The sequence below is a fragment of the Cynoglossus semilaevis genome, chromosome 18, assembly GCF_000523025.1.
Source record: "Cynoglossus semilaevis isolate Cse_v1.0 chromosome 18, Cse_v1.0, whole genome shotgun sequence".
Lineage (NCBI taxonomy): Eukaryota > Metazoa > Chordata > Actinopteri > Pleuronectiformes > Cynoglossidae > Cynoglossus > Cynoglossus semilaevis.
The window spans coordinates 12754802-12777920 of record NC_024324.1 but is presented as its reverse complement, the minus strand read 5'-3'; the positions used below and the strand labels follow the sequence as shown (position 1 = coordinate 12777920).

At 41.3% G+C, this 23119-nt stretch overlaps 1 protein-coding gene and 1 long non-coding RNA gene across 5 annotated transcripts in view; both read right to left on the bottom strand.

The window, feature by feature from the left end:
* celf3a (cugbp, Elav-like family member 3a) overlaps nucleotides 1-22392 on the bottom strand; it is a 34003-nt gene extending 11611 nt beyond the window's left edge. The window contains exons 1-5 of one of the 2 annotated variants that reach the window (XM_025065305.1): nucleotides 22118-22392; nucleotides 21804-22015; nucleotides 19043-19195; nucleotides 17082-17164; nucleotides 1674-1722 (exon numbers count right to left, since the gene is read on the bottom strand). In XM_025065305.1, the coding sequence (XP_024921073.1) occupies nucleotides 1674-1722; nucleotides 17082-17164; nucleotides 19043-19187 (277 nt within the window). In that variant the 5' untranslated portion in view covers nucleotides 19188-19195; nucleotides 21804-22015; nucleotides 22118-22392. Of the gene's footprint in view, nucleotides 1-1673; nucleotides 1723-17081; nucleotides 17165-19042; nucleotides 19196-21803 lie in introns of both variants that reach the window. The other variant, XM_017041019.2, reaches the window with a different exon arrangement.
* Nucleotides 1-23119, bottom strand: part of LOC103394590 (uncharacterized) — a 315109-nt gene that overhangs the window by 169293 nt on the left and 122697 nt on the right. The window lies entirely within an intron of this gene.

Sequence of the window (23119 nt, the reverse complement as noted above, 5' to 3'; positions counted from 1 at the left end):
CAGTGTCAGTAAACGCCTCACCTCAACCTTACCCTGACTACTTTAGGTCTCCATCCTATTATTACCCCCCCCCTTCCCTCCCCCAGGTCCTGATCCCTACTTGTCAGCGTGTAGAAAGTCAAACACTTGGAAGTCACAACCAAGATGGCTGCTCCGTGTGTCAACAATGGTATAATCATAGTTTGTCAATCCTAAAGAACCCAAACTGCAAATCCAAAATGGCTGCTCTCTGTATTAACTTAAAAAAATACAAATAAATACCATTTTGTGGAAATGTTGGGTTTTTGTGTGTGTGTGTATTAATATTTTGGTTTTCCATTGCTAAAAGAAATATTCTGTAACCACTTGCCAACTTACCAGGCAAGTGGAACGCAACGTTATTATTCATGTAATTACAAACAATGTTTTGAATATAAACTAGTTGGCCCTGGGCAGCCAGAGAGAAGCCATGTTTTAAAGAAGATGTGATGTCAGTTAGGATAGACGTAAAGCCAGTGAAAATAGTACAATAGAGTACATACTATGATAAAATATTGAAAAAACAAGCAGAAATACACGCATTGTTTGTACTGTTGAGATCTGACATCCAGGGCTTCAATGTTACACCGCTGAATGATTTAATAATGCTGCAACATTTGTGCTGGAAACATTGTTCTATTAGAGACGACTATAGAAAAGCATGAGATCACACAATCACACTTTAGCAGGACGTGCTAATTTCTATTTTGTGTTTAACACTCAGCCTGTCTCTGCATAATAACACGGTGTGTTTTAATCACTCAGTGCCGACATGCACAGAAAAAGAAGAAAAACAAGCAGGTGAAGTTCAGCCTGGATTGGTTTTGTTATTTCCACCCACGCTCTTTCCTACTGTAGCATGTCAAAATGTCCTCTTTCATGTTCCCTGATGTCACAGCTTTCTCACCGGCACAAACAGGAACAATACTACACTGTCGGCAGACTGTCGTTATCAATATGTTTGAACTAAAAAAGGCAACGGGCCTCTTCATGTATCATCTTTGGTGTTGGTTCTAATTGACTCCCAGGTCATCGCTGTAACATGGCCAACAGTGAGGTTCAAGCTGTGGTTTCATGGTTTTGGGACAATTTACAAACCAAGTATCTAAATCCCCTATCTACGTTGTAACCATGGTTAGTGATTTGACTAATTATTTTGTAATGTTGCTGTTGCTATTGCTTTATATTTAGTTTAATTTGCTATTTCTGATGTATATTTTTGGAGGGTGTGGGGACACACAACTGAATAGTGTATATTGAGTGAATTGTTCCTGATTTTTAATAAATAAATAAATAAATAAAACAATTTTTAGTAGCCATTTTGCTTTATCTAAGCTTTGTCATTATTTTTCTTTTAGGTTACCCTTAACATGAAACTGTCTTTACTGTCTTTCTCTGCACATTTTTAGCCAATTTATATTTAAAAAAAAAGCCTATTATATTTGGTAACTCCTTGGCTATTTTTTCAATCCCACAACACTTTGTTCTTCGGTGAATCAACACCGTTATTGTTCTGTGGAGTCTTTATTCCACTCCTATCAATTCTTGGGATTTGCCCCCAGAACCCCCCTCGTAGCTGTCCAGCCTGGTGTTACTGTTTGTCCGCTGACTGTGTGCTGTGTTGCTGCTGTGTCTTTCAGTGAAGTGTCTCTTACCCCCTCTGCTCTCACTGTCGGCCGGCTTCACCTGGATGGGACGGTTCATCTGGAAGGACAAAGGAAACACAGTTGAATTCAGGAGGTGAGTTTGTCAATATTAATAGGAGAAAAATGGCAACAACAAAGATGGTCTGTTCAGTTTATATGCAACCAACACATACAAAATTGAAAGTCATTTGTAGTGTTCGGATCATGATGGAGCTACAGCCCACACTAATGGAGAATAAGGGGCGCAGCCTTTATATAATCCATCTTTGAACTGCTTTAATAAGAAATCACACTGACACGTGTGTATATTTATGGCATATTTATGCTCAGAGTCAGAACTCTTGCCGTCTATAAGTCCTCTAATCATTTTCTCTTCTCCCTTCTTTGGCCAGCGGTCCTCCAGCAGAGCACATCTGACACTGATATGAGGGATTCTACATTCACACAGTCCTTCTCTCTCTATTTCTCTTTCTTCTTCCACAGTCTCTCAAAATCTGCTCTAATACTGCTGTCTCCCGTCACACAAAACCAGGAAAAGCACACACCCACGCAGTACTGGGGAAGTGATAAGATTAAGAACACTCGCCGGCTAATCTGGATTACAGAAGCATGCAGCATCAGTGTGTAGTGAGCGATTTTAAGCCTGACAGAGGCAGAAACAGACAGGGAGTATGTAGGGTTGGAAAAGAAGGCATCGTATATTTAAAAAGAAGATCAATTATAAAAGTGCGACAGAAGAAGAGGATTAGTCCAACCTTTTACAATTCTTCCACAGAGAAGCTGCTGAAATCTCTCTTTTCCTCCTTCCATTTACTTTCCCATTGTCCTTCCATTTACTTACATTAAAATAATGCACACATCAATAGCTCTGGGCCTCATGAAAAGACTGAAAAGAACCAATGAATGGAGGGAAGAAAAGTGGAGAAGAAAAAGGAGCGTATGGAGGAAAAGGATAGAGGTGGGGGCCGGGTGAGGCAGGTGAGGAGGCGAGGTGAGAGCAGCAGAGTGACACTCTGTTAACTGTGGCTTAATGAAGGTCTTAATTATGGAGCTGGTGACATTTGGGCCAGTCACTGTTGCTGTGGCACTGATTGATCTGCTGTGATCGGTCACCAGGAGACACTATTGATCGGTGCCGCGGTCGTGCTCCTCTTGCCGACAGGACGGCATGCACAAACACCATCGTGTCCTGCTCCTCCACCTCGGTGAACCCCGACTGCTCAAATACCAACAGCACCTGCTGCGGGGGGGGGCCGTGTCTCTCAGCCCATTGATTGCACCAATTAAAGCGGTGATAGAGTAGATGGAGGGCCAAGGTCTCAAAACCATCTTCCAATCACTCAAGCAAATGAAAGCCTTTTCATGCAGTCACTGAATGGTAATTTTTCTTTAATTATACTTTTAAGTTTGTCCTCGCACAGAGTTTGGTCTGACATCCTAAAATTAATGCTGCGGTGATGGGAGGCACTAAAAGCACTCACTAAACACCACTGTTGTTATTTTAATCATGGCTTCTTGTCCACTCTCGTTTCTATCATATTTGCACTTTTGCAGTGAAAAGTGAAAAATGCAGCATCATCCACGATTATTACACAAAAATGTTTTCGCAAAATTTTAAACTCACAAAAACCAAAAGAATAAAACAACAGATAATCCACAGACTCAGACTAAAATGTATCCCTAATTCAAATATTAAAAATAGTAAATTTATAATTGAAACAACTTTGAATGGTGGTGCATTCATCTACAGCAACGCTGCCCTCTGTCTGTTTTCTTTTTCTTTACCAATACTTCAGTTTTTTTTCTTGTAAAAAATATGGTAGAACTAACACAACTCAGACAATGACAGCTGCTGTGAAAAGAAAAAGAAAAAGGGAGAGGCAGAGTGTGGGGGGAGGGTCGGGATCACCTCAGCTCCTGTTGTGAGTTCCGTGTCTATAAATAAACCAATTAAGTGATTCTGAACACACGGTGAACATCATTTAGGGCAGAAATGTGGCCGTGAAGGATTGAAGGTTGTGAGTTATTTATTAACGTTTCTTCAACAGCTGCATTTTCAAGTTAATCCTGATGTATTTTGCGTCACAACAATTCTTTGTTTTCATCCAAACCACGGAACATCTGGGCTGGTTAGAGTCCTTACTCTCACTCCAGCACCAAGTGACGTTGTATTTACTTGATGAAACACCGAGAACAGGAACTCAGTGTCCTCAGTAAATACTGCGACCCTGTGTACGTGCAACAGTCAAACGCACAATAAAAGCAGACGCTGGCTAAAATTAGATCAGTTACTGTTCTAACGCAAAGATAAAAGGTGATTTATGGAGTAGTTTCCACAGCCTCAAGGCAGTCGTTTCATGTGACATCCTCAACCGATCACATGTTTGAATGATGTCTGTAAAAAAAAAAAAAACCCTGGGCCCATATTTTAGAGCAGGAAGACAAACGGTGAAGGCCACAGTGGTGGAGGTGGAGGAGGAGACGGAGGAGATGGAGAGCAGAGCAGCAGATGGCTCAGGAGATTGGGAATAGAATATACAAGAGGGAGAGAAAACACACAGAGAAAAGTGGAGGCATCAAGGCTCTGCCACTTCAGATGAGCACAGCAACCGGGCCCTGGCGCTCTGACGAAAGACCACGCACGCATGGCCATCGTCATGACAACCCTGCTGATGAGAGCCCCACATCAGGTAAACAAGGTTGTTCTGAACGACGCTGAAAAAACAAACCAGGAGGACAAAGGGTGCTTCTAGGTCGGGAGATAGAAGGATTAGATGTTTTCAGGTAGAAGGAGGAGGAGGAGGACGAGGGTGAAAGGAAAAATGAAAGACACCCAACATAAAAAAAGAGGAGATAATGGAGGGGGCGCTCACGCCTGTTGAATATTTGGAGTTGCCTGGAGAGCAGATGAAAAGAGACGGGGAGAAGAAAAGCCTGCGCCACTCAACACGCAGCTCCAGCATCAGAGTCGCAGTAAACACATTAAACACGATTAAAAAAAAAGCTCAACACGCAGCTCCAGCATCAGAGTCACAGTAAACACATTAAACACAATTAAAAAAAAAGAAGTAAACAGATAAAAAGGTGTTTAATATAAAATATAGCACAAAGTTACTTTTTATGCAAATTTCAACTAATGAATCGTCAGAACGTGCACATGTTTGAAGACGTGTAATTGTCCCTAATTGAAGTTATGAATATGAATGAGAAACACCCAAATTATTGCACATAAGATAATTGCTTTGTGTGATCACGCAGGATAAAGTATTATTGCACACACTCCAGTGTTTTAATAATGCACTCGTGCTGCTGCAATGATGCAACTGAATCAGGGCTTCTCTGCCCCGGAGAACCACAAAAACAGCTTCATTTTAATCAGAAATCATAAAAAAATTTCACTCTTTAATAACACAGTGTGATGATGGAGCAGAATATCCACAGACTGGTCATTCTTAGTGGTTTGTATTATTGTTGTCTGTTTTGTTTTGTTTTTTTAAAGTAAAACCGGCAATTTCATGTTGAATTAGCTGCATAAAAACATTTTTATGCTGCTTGAAATAGTGGGGAAAAAAACAGATTATTCCATCCAGTTGTCTTTTAATGGACTTTGGAGAATTCTTATTAAAATTATGAATTTGGATTTGAATATTTTTTCTCTCATGTAAACACACCCTTACACTCACAGTCAACGTTTAGACTGGCTTTTTTTAACAAAATATATTATTCTCTATATTCTATAATATACATATGTATTCACTCTTTGTATTGTATATATATTTATATTATTTTGCCTCGGCCGTTATATTTTTCTTTGGCTTTCTGAGTTACCCTGCTGCTGCAGTCCAGTCCTTCATTCTGATAAAAAGAATGAGGCCGTAGGTGGAGAATGATCAAACACAGGGAATCAGGAAGTGGATCAAACCGCAGCTGTAGCAGCTTGAAAATGTGTGAATGTCTTTGTAATGAGTTCCAGTCAGAATCGGCTGTTCTCCTGGTGGCTGTTTAAAATGTTCTTCCCTTTTGTCTTACTCAGTATTTGTTTGTTTTCTTCTTCTATTTTTAATGCTTATTTTTGACACGATCCCTTTAACTGACCTACTGTTATAGTTACATTTTTTTGCCCACTGTCTAGAAAAATCATATCTTATTTTCAACATTATTCTTTTTTTTCCCTAGTCCACAGCAGTGTCTTTCTCTGGACCTGGGGTTGGGGGGGTGGAAATCAGCGAGGAGCCCAAATGTCTATTTGTTGAGTCATTATCTTGGAAAAAAAAAAATTGTATTTTTTGGCACCATCATGTCTCCGTTGAACAAATCTGGCCCTTAGACTAATGTGGCTTTGGCACCAGCTTTCTAGGTTGACAGATAGTAGGATTAAGAGGAAAGGAGCAAAGAGGGGGAAGGAAAAATGAAAGACACCGAGCGTAAAAACGGGAGGATGGAGTCAGTGCCGCAGCCTGTTGAATGTTGTTGCTGCCTGGAGATCAGATGCAAAAGAAGGAAGAAAAAAAAAACCTCTGTCTGTGAGTCTAAACCAATGACAAACACTTTACAGTCATTTGCTCTCTCCTCTCTCCTCCTCCTGTTGCTCCTCTTCCCTCCTCTCTCTCTCCCTCCTCTCTCTCTCTTTCAGGCTTGTTTACAAAAACAGTTCCATACTGTGCACAGGCACAACCTGCCTGATCAACAGTCCATTTTATCGGTGTGTTTCTGCTGTTTGATTTCTTCTCTCCCTCTGCGACTCATCTCCAAACACGCGGCGCAGATATTATATCGAGCCACACTCAGAATCTCTCCCTCTCCATTATACACACACAAGCACACACACAAGCACACACACACTCTGTCCCTGTCAGTCACAGCATCCTGAGCACACATCCACACACACTTAATCTTTTCACTCCCTGATGCTGCAGGGGGGGATTTTGCGAGGATTATGGGATATTAAATCCATAGATTATCCAATCAAATCACAGCTCGACCCCTCTGCCATACAGTTTGACCCTCCCTTAATGTCAGCAGCGTCCATGGAACTGATTGGAACTCACTTAAATGCAAATGCATTTTTTAAACAGAGAAATAATTTGAGTTTTGAGAAAAAATCTATTTTCTGTTCTGATCATTCTGCTCCCTAAACTACAACATGCTGTCGTCATGTCTTCAAAGCAGAGTCTGCTGCTGCTGCTGCTGCTGCTGCTGCTGCTGTGACACATTTGTGGAGTGTGTTTTCTTTCCCAATTGCAAGCCCTCCTGAAAACAACGCCACTTTAAATGGTAAATATATCAGCAGACGGCATCTCTCTCCTGCAGCAGAACATTTGCAGCACGGAGACACAGAGTTGGAGGTCTATTTCTATGTGTGTGTGTGTGTGTTCAAGTGTGTGTGCAATCATAGGTGGTGGGGGCCACACAAAGACAATTTACCGTCTTCGCCTCCATCACACCGCGCTGGTCATTGCATCGTGCCGGTCGCCAGGCAACCTGGCATCCCTCGTCCCAGCTGTCTCCAGGCAACGAGACCTGCGACCGTAATCAACCTGCCACCTCACGCCTCCCGCTCCCTCCCCCTCCCTTCCACCTCTCTCCACCCTCTTATCCGGTGCCTTCTCTCCCTCACTCTTCTCCATCTCAAATGCACTTTAGGCTAAGACGCACTTGTGAATCCACCCAGGGGAACTGAAGAAGAAATAGAAGAGACAGCCCAGGTGGAAATTGTCATATTCACAGGGTGAAAAGAGAAAAGAGAAAGAGAGCCAAGACAAAAGGACGGCAGATTACCAGAGCTGGAATGATTGTGAGCTCATACAAAGAGACCAAACAAAACCACAGACGCCAGGACAAAAAAAAAAAAAACAGGAAAGATGCAAAACAGTGGAAAAATGCTGGTAGATTTTAAATGAATACCTGTCAATCAGCAGCGGCCAATACTGTTGTTGTTTTATTAATGTTAAATCCCACTAATAAATAAATCATTACATTGTTAATGAGGCCTAATGAATGAACTAGTGAAAAGGGCAACAGCCACTGCTGGCTGCTGATTTGAGGAGGTTTTCATAAATAGTTTAGTGTTTTCTCTAATTTCACTGTAGCACCGTAAACTAAACAGATTTAAGGTCAATCCGCCTTTTCTTAAGGTGAAAAAACCACAACTCATCCAGAGGAAATTGTTCATGCTATTTGTCACAACCAAGAGGTACAAAAAAGTGTCTGGAAAAAGACCAGAATAGTTATTTCTGACCCAGATCTGGCACGTATGACCGCTTCATTTGGCCCACATATGGTGTGGAGTGATGGCACTTAGGTGGTCTGCTTCTGTTTGCCAGATCGCAGCCATAATCTGGTTACAGCGTTCAGGTCTGGCCCAGTTCTTAGTGACATCTTCATATTGCCAAGAGCCCACATTTGTTTGAACCACATGGGCCACTCTGGACTCAGCCAATGTGTGTGGGCCAGATGACGGCCACGAGTGTTCCAATGCTGCCCAAACTGGCCGTCCATGGCACACCATATGGAACGCATGTAAGTCTATGTATTATATTCATGACATCATCAGGTGTTTCCTGACAGTTTCTTGCTGTCGTATCTTCTTACTCTGACATCCACCTATTGGACAACCTCTGTCTTTGATACTTTATTGTCTATTTATCTTAGTTAGTGTTAAATGCCACTAAAAATAAAAAAGATTTTCATAGAACTCAACAAATCACAGCTCATCGTTCGCTGTGGCTTCACTCACTAAACTACGGTCTGTGGTCAAAACAAATTAACAGTCAAACAGAAGCAGAGTGAACTCAGGCTCCTCTCCTGAAACCAGCCGGTCACTAAATCAATCCAACACAAAGAGACGGACAGCAGCAGGTTTGTACAGTTCAATAATATTGAATCAATGATCCTGTCTTCAGCATCAGAGCCGCTTCCCACTGTTGTCTGCCATTCTTACGCTGTTCAATAGTCTGCCCAGGATCAGTAACAGAAAGTGACACAAAGAAGGATGTTTGTCAGACAGACAGGAATCCCTCAAAGTGAAGGAACTGGATATCAAAGCGTAAATTCCTAACAACGCTGGCGCTGGTTTTGTCTCTTCTGCCCCTTAAATATTCATGTCAAGTGTTGTTTGATTCGACTCAGTGGAGCAGAGGAGAGAAAGGAGTGAATCACAGGCAGGACAGTGTGTGTGCGTGTGTGTGTGTGTGTGTGTGCAGATTGTCCCACATTTTGGACCTAATAGATTTGTGTTTTACACACTTTATCTATACACGCTTCACTTTGACCAGTTTTACACCACAGTTTCCGAGGGACTAATGAGCTTTCTGACGGCCTCTATCCACTTTTTTGTGTTTGTTCCCATCACACACACACACACACACACACACACATATATATATGTACAGACACCAACCCCCCGAAACAGACCGTCCCTCGTAACAGATGTCTGTATTTAAGCTGATAAACACACTGCCTGCTTCAATGCACCTCCATCCCCCTCCACCCTGATTGCCACCCACTGTTCATTATGTCAAACTTTCATTTATTTCTTCCTGCCTGCCCCCCCGACTCCCTCTCCTAGCCCCTCCCCCTCCTTCATTTATCCAATTTCTCCCTCATTCACACCCATTTACAGGATCTGTAAAATCGAATCTGCCCTGATGACGGGGGCGCCAGAGTGACGTATGAGAAGCAGAAGAACAGGTCCTGTTCAATTTGGGGTTTTTTTGTATTTTCTGTCAGTCATCGTTGTCGGTGCTAGATCATCCACGCTCTGTGTTGAAATGCATGCATTATGGAAATGAATCCATGTCAGAGACGTTCGTCAGCAGCGCACATTTTTCTTTGTCGCTCTCTAATTGCGATCAACCTCATCATCTCTGCAAGTGAATGATGTCAGGATAGAGGCCCGCTGCAGAGACGCCCTGGTTTGACATCAGACGTTGCTTCTCACACATGGAATATAAGTTTGGACTCATTCATCTGACTCTGCTCTTACTGTAAGGCCAGAAAAAACACTGAACTGAGACATAAACCCAACAAATCTGAGTGTGATCTGATTCTTGTCTACAGCATAAGAACATTTATCCTTCTTTAGTCCTGAGGTTATAACCATAGCACTGAAAAAACATGAGCTCTACAATCAACAAGTCTAACATAAGGGTTTGAAAGCTGTTTTACTTGTAATGTTATTTTGAGCGTGCATTAAGGGACCTGAGGTTCTCTGTCTTGTTTCTTTCAGATCAGACACCCCGTCCATCTGGGCATGGCAGCGCTCATAGATCTCTAACAACAGACTCATATGTGGAAATGAACAGGAGTTCTTTTTTATGGTTACAAATGACAAAGTTCTTGCAATTCAACTTCCCATCTCATATCCTGCACGAAGAGCCCGGGCTATATTTAGCCTATGCATTCATTTCAGACTATTGATAAAACTGCTCTGTCTGCTCCGTCTGAGTCCTTATGGCTGAGTAAATGTCAGGCTTAGTCAGATGTTCCACTCACACACGGATCTTTCCTCTCATATATAGGCGGCTTAAACACAGAAGGCCTCGCGGCACAGATTTCACTCTCTCTCTCTCTCACACACACACACACACACACTCTCTGACAGAGCTCATAATAAACCCTGCGACTTCCATCCCATCCATGCATCTGTCCGTGTCTGTGGGATGTGTACTCTCCAAGGAAACACACATGAAAAGCAAACAGACAGTTAGACGCGCGCAGGCGCACACAAAAGCACGGAGCAGCCGTCATTAAACCCTGTTAGTGTGAACACCTGCCCTCCCTTCCCCCAACTGCAAACGCAAACACACACCCAGCGCACACTCACACACAGCTAGTGCGATCTCGCACGAGCACAGGCGCACTATCAAATAGTTATTGCATATAAAATTAACAGTGAGGCACTGTTGCAAATATTAATTCACATAAGTGACTGTGGTTGAGGGGCAACTGTGAGCCGCAGGGCGGCAGCTAACGATCATACAGCCTATTATTTAAGCTTTGAAATTTTAAGGAAAATCATGTTTGTAAATTGTGTTTAATTGGATTTCTTGCCAATAGCTAGATGTATGAGATTGATAAGACTGTTAGGTAAACACAAAACTGAAGCCCCAGAGCAGTTTACTTCGATCTGCCACTCTGGTAGTGGCAGATTGCTGTAGCTTAAAACCAAGGTCAAAAAATAAACGAGAGTTTGTGGAAAACGTCCTTGAAATTTACAATGTTGCCCTTAAAAGTCTTATGGTTGGGGGGGTTTAATGCCATCGTAAAATATATTCTGAGGCTAACTTACAAAAGTCTAATGAGGCTTTTTTAGGAAACCGACTTCCATGTCCTTCTGTGCACAACATGCTAAAAGTTAACCAGAAAAAGGACAAAATAATGTCATATATATTAAAAAAAGATCCATCAGCTAGATTAAAACTATTCTATTTCATTAACACACTGTACCACAGCTGAGAATAAGCTAAAAGCTAACTAAACCATAGAGGAAACTTTACTGAAAGGTAAGCCAAAACAGCCCAGTTAACCAAGAATAGAGGTAGTGATGACTAAGACTTGGTTTAGATTCCTAAAACCAACCACTACCCACACCAACTACAGGTTAGCTCTGCAGCCGCTAAAAGCTAACAGAAAAAAGGGATGCATAAATACCTAGGTCAACAAATAAAAAAAATAAGGTAAAAAAAATACTAACACTAAGCAGTTTAAAAGCTAAACACATTTTGTAGGTTATTCATGTAAATAAAAATTAAAATAAACATGTCAAGAAAAAAAAACAAACAATAAAAAATAAAAAGCTGTGACTAGTATATGTTTTGCCGTATGCTTTTACTGGTAGACCTAATGGGCTGTCTTGATACCTGTGGATTCATTTTTAATGAATACATTTATGATGACCTTGGATGTAAATCAGTGTCATGACTCAATCCTACAGCTCATTCACTGAGGCTGGAGTGAAGAAGGCCCTGGGTTCACTGTCTTCCTCTGGGCCTCACAGCTGCAGCCGACTGATGTACAGCAGCTGTCAAAGGTCCCGCTGCCACGACATAGTTGGTTTGGTTTTGGAGCAGTCGCATCAGGACATTTAATAAGAAATGACTAAATATAATTGCTTTAGTTTTAGTTTTTATTGTAAACCTGAACTGTCTGGACTAAAGGTATTGTTTTAGCCATTTGATTTAACGTTTCAAAATTATTATTTTTTTGATGATGATGTGGAGTTTTGTTTTTTTGAACTTATGTACTTTATATTTGTAGTATATTTAGTTTAAAAGGACATTTTGAGCACAATTTCAATTACTAATGGTCATTAGTTTGAATTATGACCAAATGATTCAACACTGATGTCATTAGGCTGGAACACACTTTTTCCACATCCACGGGAGACAAGACTGGACTAGACTGGACTGGACTGGACTGGACCAGACTGGACTGGACTGGACTGGACTGGACTAGACTGGACTGGACTGGACTGGACTGGGGTTTGTTGCAGTCTGTATCCACACCTCTTGTGTTTTTGGTAACCATTTCTTGTAGTACACACAGATCCAGACTACATGTGATTTTGGTCCTAGTATCTACCAGTAAGTCTTAGGGTTTATTTGATGTCTTTCCAGAAAATACTCAGTTCTGTGTACTGCCACTGTGGCGCCGTATCTTCTTTACATCACGCTGACTTTACTGTCTCCCAATTAACTTGGAATTTATTGTTTTTATTTTCCTCTTCAGAGCTTTAATTGCTTTGTTATTTTTATTGTGAGCCTTTGCAAACCACGGCTTTTTTGTAAGGTGCAAAAAAAAAAAAATCCTGATGCAACAGCTACTCTGTGCAGCCACATGATATCACTTTATGTATCTTTATTTAATAGATTCTGCCTTTTTAATTGAAATATACAGAATAAAGTCACACTGGAGATAATAAAAGAATAAATGATCTCGGTTTCACGCTTTTTTTTATGGGCTTGAGTCGATTTTTATACGGACTGTACGTGGGAGCCGACGACGTTAGCCTGACACAGCACACAGATGAAGAGATACGAGCCGTGAGGACGACAGAACAAGATGTCCAGGCTGAATAGAAGGAGACCAGAGCTCATGCTAATTGTTTTTCACTGCACGACCCCCATTTTCACACATACGTCTTCTCTTTATCTGTTGAACTCTTCCTGCTGCTGTTTTTTGTTTTTCTAACTCCACGATTCTCTCAGTTTCCAACCTCACTCACGGCTGAATGTGCTGTTGATGCTTCTTCTCCTCCTCTTTTTCACCTGACGTTAAATACAAGGCCAGGTGCCCTCTCGGATTTGACCATCTGTTTACTCTCTCTCTCTCTCTCTTCCTCTGTCACCACACCTTTCCTTTTCTTTGAAATATCAAAAAAAAAAGCTGTGAGCCTGACTGTTAGGAGAGAAACTAAAAAAAGAAAAAGCAGAGAGCTGAGTGTTAATGACATCCTTCAGCTTTGGCTACATTCAGGTGTGCTTTCATTTTCATCTCTCCCTCTCTCTCCCTCTCTCACCCTCTCTCACACACACACTCTCTTTCTCTCTCTCTCTTCTCACTGCTGTAATTGCTTTTATGTTATTTCTTTTGTATCGCCCCGACCATGAGATGCCAAAGTTAATTATTCTTTGGCAGTGCAGGTGCAATTAGATGACAATTACACCACAGCTGGTAGCAGGAGGGGAAGCGGCTCTTGTCTATGTGGGCGTGTGTGGAGCTAATAAGATGCTTTTTGTCTTTTTTTGTCCTGTAGCCGTGGGGGGAGGGTTCGGGAGCGTGTTCCCAAAGCTTATAGAAGGTAAGAGGCTGTGTTTCTACCCCAGTGGGGGGAAGAGGGCTTTAGCCGTGGGGGAACCGAGATCCTGCTGATCCCCTACGAGAGGTCAAGAAAGTCATGCTACTGTCACGCTAACAATGGGATTGGGTTTGTTGCCACCCTAATACCAGCCCTGCTCTTTCAAAATGTCCCTGCAGCCTGCAGTGTCTGCTGGAGTGACTCATTGATTGACAAAAAAATTGATCAGTGATTACAGAGAGGAAAAACAGCCGGGGTGAAGCTTGTCACCTGCTTCTTTGTCTTCGCGTTGGACGGTGGATCTATAAAATGTCCACGAGTAATAAAAGATGCAGTTCACAGATTCCGCGACAAAGAAACGCTGGAGAAAAATCATTATTCCCACCATTTATCAATCATTAAAGAACTGCTGCTTAATTATCAGTACATTAGAGCCACAGCGATCGGTCCATTATTTTATGAATAATTATCAGTACATTAGAGCCACAGCGATTGGTCCATTATTTTATGATCTTTTATGATATTTTATCTGCTTTATGATATTTTATCTGCTATTGAATTAGTCTGCAGATTCTTTTTAACAGCCACATGACCTTTTTATTTTTAATGACTGTTAAAGACAGGTTTCCTTAATAACTGTCGTTTGTAAATAAGTGTTTTTACGTTTGAATGGTTCAAAAACACATATGGATTCATTGAAAAAGTAATCATCTGCTTAGTCGGCTATGGAAATACTCTATAGTTGCAGCCCCGGGTTGGTCAATAAAGTGCCCAGCGGTGGTGGAAACTGCAGGTGACAGTGTGTCAGCAGCAGATCTTTATTCTGAGATGGCTGTGAGCAGAGGCGGACTTTAAATCATTTTGGGATCACTGATTATTCAGATGTCTGTTTTTAAACTCACTCATGTTGTCTATTCAGTAATGCTGCCGTGTTTGATGGAATAAAAATCTACTACAGCTTTTTAAAGTGAGCGTGAAGCCAAAATTCTCCGTTGCACCAAATGTGACATTTTTTTATCATTGTTTCTCAAATAGTGGGTTGTGACCCAAAAATGGGTCGCAGGGTTAAAGTCCTTCAGTCCTTCAACAACATGCAGCCTAATAGATGAACATTCACCACATTGTTAGTCAGTCTGACTGTATATTTTAGGACACCAGTCAATGTATTTGTCTTTTTCAGTTATGGCCCTGTTGTATAGCCTACATCAGTCGTGTTAATTCCCCCTACATGTTACACACAGTGTGCTTGTGGTTTTATCATGGACGCCTGCTTGTCTTTTATCATCGCGCTCTTCCCTGTGAACCTACAGCCACGGTCTGTCTTTCAGGAGGAAGAGAAGAATGAATAATGATGAATGTAGGTTTGGACGAAAATAACCAAAAGGGAAACAGGGTTAAGGGCTTGTTAGTAAAAGAGGAAGCAGGAGCAGGTCTGGGTACACACACACACACACACACACACACACACAGAGTCTCAGTTATTTCTTGCCTTGTCGCCTTGTCTCTCATACAGTCTTGTTATTACAGAGACGCGGCTGTCATGTCACATCCAGCTCTGGAAATGTCACTTGGCAGCAGCACACCTGCTGCCTGGCTATGCTAATAAAGCTAGGTTTAACCAGGATTAGGATTCAGAGGTGGAGAGGAGAAAGATCAGAGAGAAGTGAACTGGCACTGCAGAAGACAACCTCGTAGCTGTCTCCTCCGACCCGTGACACACAGCGAGATGACTCATGCCTGCGCTGCTTGGATATGTCTGGATGCATCACGTATGAAACATAAGAGAGACAGCAGCTTTTTGACCTTTATTGGAGCACATCAGCTAAAGGGAGGAAGGGCGGGGCGGGGCGGGTGTGGGGGGGCTAACATGTCAAACTCTGTTAATTTTCCCTGTGTCACTGTGTGTGTGTGTGTGTTCGCAGATGCAGACGTTCAACCCTGAATGTCAGCCACTCTGCTCCCACTTCTGTATTTACTTCAGGACAAAATCATTACAATTTAGCCGGGAGAAAATTTCCCGAGTGCTTTCAGACGGAGCACAGAACGAGCATTTCTGATCACTTTGGCCTTGTTTAGGAAGCTCACATTGTCTGACTTTGCTTACAGCAAAAACACTAAGGTCAAAAAACGTTGACAACATTGAACCAAACATTAAAACTGAGGTTGATCTCTCTCATAGAAGTGAGTTCAAGGTTCAACCTTTGACCTATTTAACCCTTGGTTTATTCATCTTCTGGTGTTTAATACTTTGGGTCAGTGTGGAGTCGGAGCCTGTCCTACCAGGATCGATCAAACGTGGGCTACATCCTGATCGGTGCAGCAGCCCATTGAAGGCCACATATAAATACAAACAACCATTCACGCTCAAAGTGAGTGAGTGAACAAACCCAGACCAAAGACCATTAGTTACTACCGGGATCGAACCATCAACCTTCCAGATTCATCATTGCAAAAACTAAAAAAAAAACTTAAACCAGAAACTAGAAAAGTTATCAATTATAAAAGACACGAAGAAAGACAGACCGAAAAAACGTGTGGTAGAATAAAGGTCGTGATGAAAAACATAAATAATTTCATCCCACACCGCAGCTGCCTTGGACCATTTCTTCATGTCTGTTGATCTGCTTAGAACAGCAGAAGCTTTTGTGTGACAGACGCCCACAGTTACTCCCCGCTCGTTAGTTACTTCCTGCACGTCAGCCTAATCTGTTCTGAGACCAGGTGTTTCAGGCCTTCCTGCCCAGTGAAGGACACCCAGCCCCGCCCACGTCTGTGTCAGCGTCTATATCATCGTTTGTATCACAGACTTCTTCTCTCAGCGTCCCTGCAGATTGCTGGACTGTGTTGTCAGCTCCATTCTTGCAAGAAATTAATCCATTCAGAGAGTTAAAAAAAATATCCGAAATGGTTCCAGGCAGTGTCAGGCAGTAATCAAATAAAGTTATGTAAGAGGAAATGAGTTTATATATTTCCATTAGAGGGGACACCTACCTACGTTTGTAAGGGACATCCTGGAGAATTATGACGGTGACTGAGGCATGTATTTGGTCAAACGCCACGAAACTAGAACTTTTTGGAAATATAAACGTTGCTGAGTCAGCAGAAGGGTGGTTCGAGCTCTGGTCTTAGAGAAGAAGATCAGCAGTTTGATGGTTGCTGACGGTCTTTTTATGTTGATGTTCACTCGAGGTTGACCATAGGTGTGAATGTGAATGTGAATGATTGGTTGTCCCTATTTGGCCTGGTGATCTGTCCAATGACTGCTGGGATTTGATCTCGGTCTCTGACCTCTGACCTTAATACAGTAAGGCTTAGGAAGAGGAAAAAAAAACAACAAAAAAAACACAGAGAAACACAGAGGTGGGAGAATGATGGAAGGAATGTTTTTGACTGACCCAAACCCAACAGAAAATCAGTGTAAGGAACCAAAGACTATGAAATAACGACTGCAGTTTTCTCTTTCTATGTTTGGATGAAAACCTATACAGACTAAGCTTCCAATTCAAACAATTCATTTGAAAATATCCTGCTCTGTATAAAAGAGAGAAACACATTTTCCTAAATAGAAACACATCCGAATGGAAGATATTGGGTAACAAAAAAAAAGGTTTAGCACTCACCCCTGGTAGTGTCTTTTGCTCATGCAGTGCATTCTGGGCTTTGAGGGCGGACTCACGTGCACAGTATGTGAGGAAGGCACATCCTGGAGACAAACGGAGACAAGTTTAAGACCTTGCATGTTTGTTTGTTTTATTTTTTCTCAACATAGTCTGAGGTTTGACATCATCATGTGATTTTAACCTAATCTTAATTGACTGTTTGCCCTGAAGTGTCCTGTCATAAATATGCATCTGCTTCACTGTACGTGCATGGGATTTATGCCGTGTTTTTCAGAGAGAGCATTGAAATTTTGAAACAGCCTCCTGGCTTTAATCAGGCCGTCATTATGAACATGTAGGTAAATCTGCATTTAAAAAGATGAGGCCAAAGGGGATAAAACAAATTAAAAAAAAAACAACCCACAACGTCCATTTTTTTTCAACCCATCTTTGGGATTATTAAATCATAATACCTGGGAAGAATCCAGACCCAGACTCAGTCTGAATGAGTATTTAATATCATGCTGTTTAAGCAGAACCTATGCAGTGCCACACAATAGAGAAGGGCCTTCATTAACCTTTAGGGCCCCCTCCAATCATGAATATGGAGATGTATGCAGAATAGGTGTTGTAGGTGTCAGAGGACCGCTGCCACCTGCACCTATACGTCTCCCCAGTGACTGATGCTTTATATGAAGAAAAGCCTTTGTTTTCTCAGCTCCTATTTGCATTAGAAATGACGTGGAGGATCATGGTTCAGTTTGGATCACTTAAAGAACTTCATTCCAGCTGTCACACGAGGCTGTGGGTGAGCGTCTGCCTCCAGAATAGCCCTCAAAGACTTGACTGATTTGTGTGGTCATCATTATTCCCCGTGTGGCTCTGAATCCAGGCCCATGAATTCATCTTTTTACTTGGATGCTTTGTTTTGTAATTTATTGAAGTAATAGTAAGACGTGTCAAAGGTTTGTACTTCAGGATCAAGGTTGACATGCACTAGTCTAAAGAGAATGTCTCTCATATACAATATGATGAAAGAGGATTTGGAAAAATAATTCCAACCACCTTTGCTAACTTTAGCTTTTTAGCTCACATTGAGGTATTTGTCAGATTAAAATTAGTAGCCTTTTTGGCTAAAGTGTAGCTCTTTGTGAAGGGAACGAGCTACAATGATTTATAGATGCTGAGAAACTCTGATTAAACTACATCAACTTCCTGAAGCATCACATGAACAGCGGTTGGTGCTAACAGGTTCTTACGGTGTTAAATAGAGCCCTTGAAGAAAGTTAGGACAGCGGGGCACTATGGGAGATTTAATGTGTGTGCTCAAGTCTAGTGTTACTGCTGTGCTCTGCCACTGTACATTAAGTTTGTTCTCCAGTGCAGAGAAGAAAAGGTTCAAGGCTGTGTTAGCAATTAATCCAGGGGCTGGTGGCAGAAAACAGAGTTTCCTCATGTCCATAAGTCATGATGAGCAGGCTGTAGCTGGTGAAGCATAGCAATGAGAAATTACAATCACAGTGCAGTCACACATAGAAGAGGACAAAGACGATCTCAGGTATTATACTTAGTAGTACTTGTTGAATACAAATGTTTATTCTGGGCTTTCAGGGCCCTGAATGACGAATGAGATTCTGTTGATTTGTTTAAGAAATACTTATGACTCATTAGCACGATGATTAAACTTAATTCAAAGCTCCTTTGTTCTTCCTGGAAGACGAGAAGTCTGACTAAAATATTTGCGAGGAAACAATCCTTTTTGTTCCCAGCCTCGCAGGGCGGTTTAAAGAGGCCCCCGAGAGATAAGTGCTAAATGAGAAAGAGCCTGATATAGTTCCAGGAGAATCAGTCATCAGGCGTAACTATATTGTAATTATTGTAATGTATTGCGCTCCCTGCTCTCTGATGCCATTAAATAAATCAGCCACCTTTTCCCCAGACTGCAGCTCGTCTTCTAAAGAGAGTTTTTTTTTATCCCTTACCTTTGTGCATCCCTGTATATTTGTCCTTTATCACCGTCAGCTCGTAGATCTTTCCAAACTGCTCAAAGATGGGCTTCAGGTCCTTCTCCTCCAGGTTTCGGGGGATCTGCCCGATGAAGAGCTTGATTGCGTCAGGCTCCTTCATTGAGAAGTCTGTAGAAGACGAAATGAATAACAGACATGAACACACACATGGTAAAATAAAGAGAGAGAGAGAGAGAGATGGAGCAGAGAGTGGAGGAGGTGGTCACGAGAAGCAGACAGGAGCCCGCAGGCTTGAATTCACACTGCACAGGAGGTGCAAACAGGAGGCCGCGGATGGAGGTGCAGATGGGAACATTCAGTGGGATTGAATTAATATTTTCTACACCATCAGAGAAACAGTCGATTTAAAGGGACAGTGAAGATTTTCGAGATAGTTCAATTTAATGACTGGTCAAAGAGAGGACAACAAAACATAAGACAGAATTTCCTTAACAACATTAAAGGTAGAGTACGCAAAATAATTCACTTCCACATCATGTATTAAGTCCTTGAAGTTTACAGTGTTTAAATTTGACAAAGCTCTGACAGAGGTGTACAGCCCTATTTGATCACTGAGCTTTACATTCCAGACTACTTGGCACCAAGGTAAATAGGATTATATTTATATAAAAAAGTAATGTTCTACGATTGCCCCCAACACATGAAGCAGGTTTTTGAAGATGCAGAACCCCTTGCAGGAAATGGACTACGGCCTGGTGCTCCACGTTTAACTAACTGACTAAATTCAATCACACTGGCCGTCATCAATGACTTGTCATTTAGACAAAGGGACGAGTGTACCAACCTGGATGGCAATGCAGAAAAGAGGAAAAAATATAAAAATAGCAATATATCGATAAAGTTTTTGTTTTTTTTTTAAATCAGGTGATCCCAAACAAAGGAGTAACACTTGGTTGGATTCATCCCTTATCTTAACCATACAGTCAAACACGGTCATTTAAATGCACAGCCAATCAGATGAGCCCCCAATCTTTACTCCACATTTTGTGATGGCAGTGCTGCCCCTCCGCTCCCCCCTCCTTCTGCCTTCCCTAATTTGCACATTGTTTTGATGTAAACAAAGAGAGGGAAGAGAAATTTAGTTTTAGCCCCGAGAAGAAAGACAACCTGGTCCATAAACAAGCTGAGATCCATCAAACTGTAAGACGTGGCCAGGATTTCATTGATACAGTTCACGTGGGTATTTATACAAACTCATTTTTTTCCGCTGTCCCCATTCAGAGCAAAACAATACATGAATCGTGTTCCCGTTCTTTCATCTACAAACAGACGGTGTCCTGAGCGCTACCTAGTGTATGTAACACACCCACTGCACATAGGGACCGTCTACGACCTCTCCTCAAAAAAAAACAATTCTGTACCTAGTAATATATATATATTACATCATACATAACACATCATTAACGGTCAGATCAGTTATCATAATGATAAAATATAGGACATGGTGTCAAAAATGTGGCCAGAGGGCTTGACACGGTCCACTAGCTCATTTTGTAGGGCCGTAAGATGTTTTTTACTTCTATTTTTTACTAAATATTTAAACTAATGATGACCAAATTATTAATAATCTGCCAATATGTTTATTATGTAAAATTAACACGGAGGACACCAAGGAATGAGATGCTTTTTTTTTTGTCAGTCAAGATGCACTGACAGTGTCTGTGCTGTGTTTGCTGCTAATTTTGATCGTAACTCCATTAGACACAGTGACTAAGTGAGACTTGCCTGTTGAAGTAAAGAGAAATAGAAAGCTAGAAAGGTAAAATACTAAACCTAATATATAAGGATATCAATGGAAATTATATCTTTTTACTGATTTTACAATTATTTCCCCACTGTTAATGACTTATTTATCAATATATGGCTTTAATACTGTAAGAATCATTTTACCTACTCACTGTGTCCAACACAAGATATTTCTGTCAAAAAGACAAATGCTAGCCATTGCTCACATTTGTTATGACTGCTTGAAATCCCCATTTTTCCTACTTTATTAGATCTAGATGAGTTTTTATTATAACAAATCATCGAGGACTTTCAGCGTCATTGTGTTGAGTCATTTCATTATAACAAATTAGGCTGGCCTCTGCTATGTGTTGTCAAATGCGTTATTTCTGAGCAGCAGCTATATTTAATTGTGAATTTACTACACAGCACTGAGATGTGATGTTATTTAATAGGTACTGAAAAGAATTATAACACATTTTTGGACCTGATTCCAAACAGCATTAGCATTTATTTGCATCAAGCAGACACGTTTTAATAAAAGAAATGCTACGGTCTCATAACTTTAATCATCTTTAGGTTGACATTAAATATTCAGAATACATATTCATGAGTCATTCAGCTCAAGTTATGACCTATTCTCTTTGTCGGGGCAGACGGAATTGTAGATTTAGGGCTAAATTATAGTGAAGAAAATAAATGAACATATGCATAAATATAAACATTAACCATCCCGTGGTGTATTTAGTGAATCCGGACTGTGATCTGCCAATGTGTATATGTGCGTGCGTGTGTGTGAGCACAGCTGGAGTCCTGCATGCATGAGCTCTCTTTGTCAACAACAATGACCCAACATCCTTTTTACACATCTGCCCACAGTAAAACACACACAAACTCACAACATAACAGAAAGGAGTGAAATGAAATAAATAAATAAATACATGATGATGATGATGATCTTCATCATCATCATCATCATCTCTCATCGTACCTGTGGTGCTGTTGATGGCAGAGAATCGCTCAGAAGCAGTGGACGCCTTTCTTCTCTCTCCTCCTCTTCTTCTTCACTTATTCACTCTCTATCATTCAGTTCATTGGTCTTTTAATCCGGTTACAAGTGCGTCCACACACGGTCCTTTATTCGGCATGAGCGTGTTTTTCCCCTGGTTCTGCTTCTCCTTTTTTTCCTGCCGCTTCTCTTCCCTGTACAAATAAAATCTAACAACCTGATGATGGTAATTATAAAAAATAAATACTAACAAACAGTTTTCTGATTGGCTTGTAGGAAAGAGCGCTGAGACTAACTGGAATTTTTGGCTTCCTTCAGGAGACCGTGGGGAATTGTCAGTCTGCTGGCTTGTCCTCTCCCTCTCCTTGTGTATATCTGAGTGTGAGTGTGTGTGTGTGGACTCCTTTGACGTCGTAAGCCGGTGTCTCCCTCCCTGTCCATCTCAGCTCCAACCCTCCCCTGGGCTGAGCGAGTCCTGATGTCTGCCGCCAGGGACCGTCGCAAAACTACCAGTCCTGTAACAGCCAGCCAGGCTGGAGTACTGGAAGAAGCGTGTTGACAAACAGCGGCATTTATTTCATTTATTAAAACTAAAGTATGACGTTTCGTTTCTCAAGAGCTGTCAAGGTCTGTAAACGTCCTAGGAATCCACACGAATGCCTTTGTGATACCACAAATGGAAATCTTCAAAAGTTACCTTTACAACAACAATAATAATAATAGTAATAATAATAATAATAATGGGTGACAACGTTTACCAAGTCAAGTCACTTTGAATAATGTAACTCTTTCATAAAAAAAACCCTGATAGGAATATAGGGCAAGGTGTGAGTTTAAGGTTGGCAGTTTTACTTTAGTTAAGCTTAGCTTTGAGTCTTAAAGACGTCTGGCTTATGCAAGTAAATAATGGCATTATGTAATCTTTTCTCTGTCACCAAAACCACGTGTGCACAGTGATCATTTTGTCGATTTTTATTTTTTTTATGAATCACATGGTCAATGACCTTCTTTTCTAAGAAATATAAATGTAGAACGATAAATAAATACGACATTATGTGGGATTAAATGTCAGTTTTGTTGACGCATCAGTCATCTAATAAACACTAGACGGGAAATAGAATCAGGCAGGGAGGAAGTCCCATCAGCGCTGATTGCTTTACGTTACCTGAGAAGCAAATTAGGACGAGAACCAATCGGAACCTGGCTACAAGGCGGGACATCTAAATGAAGAGCCAATCACAGCGAATTAATGTTCGGTAGTAGAACAGACGACGGCACGAATTCAGGAGCGGGAACAA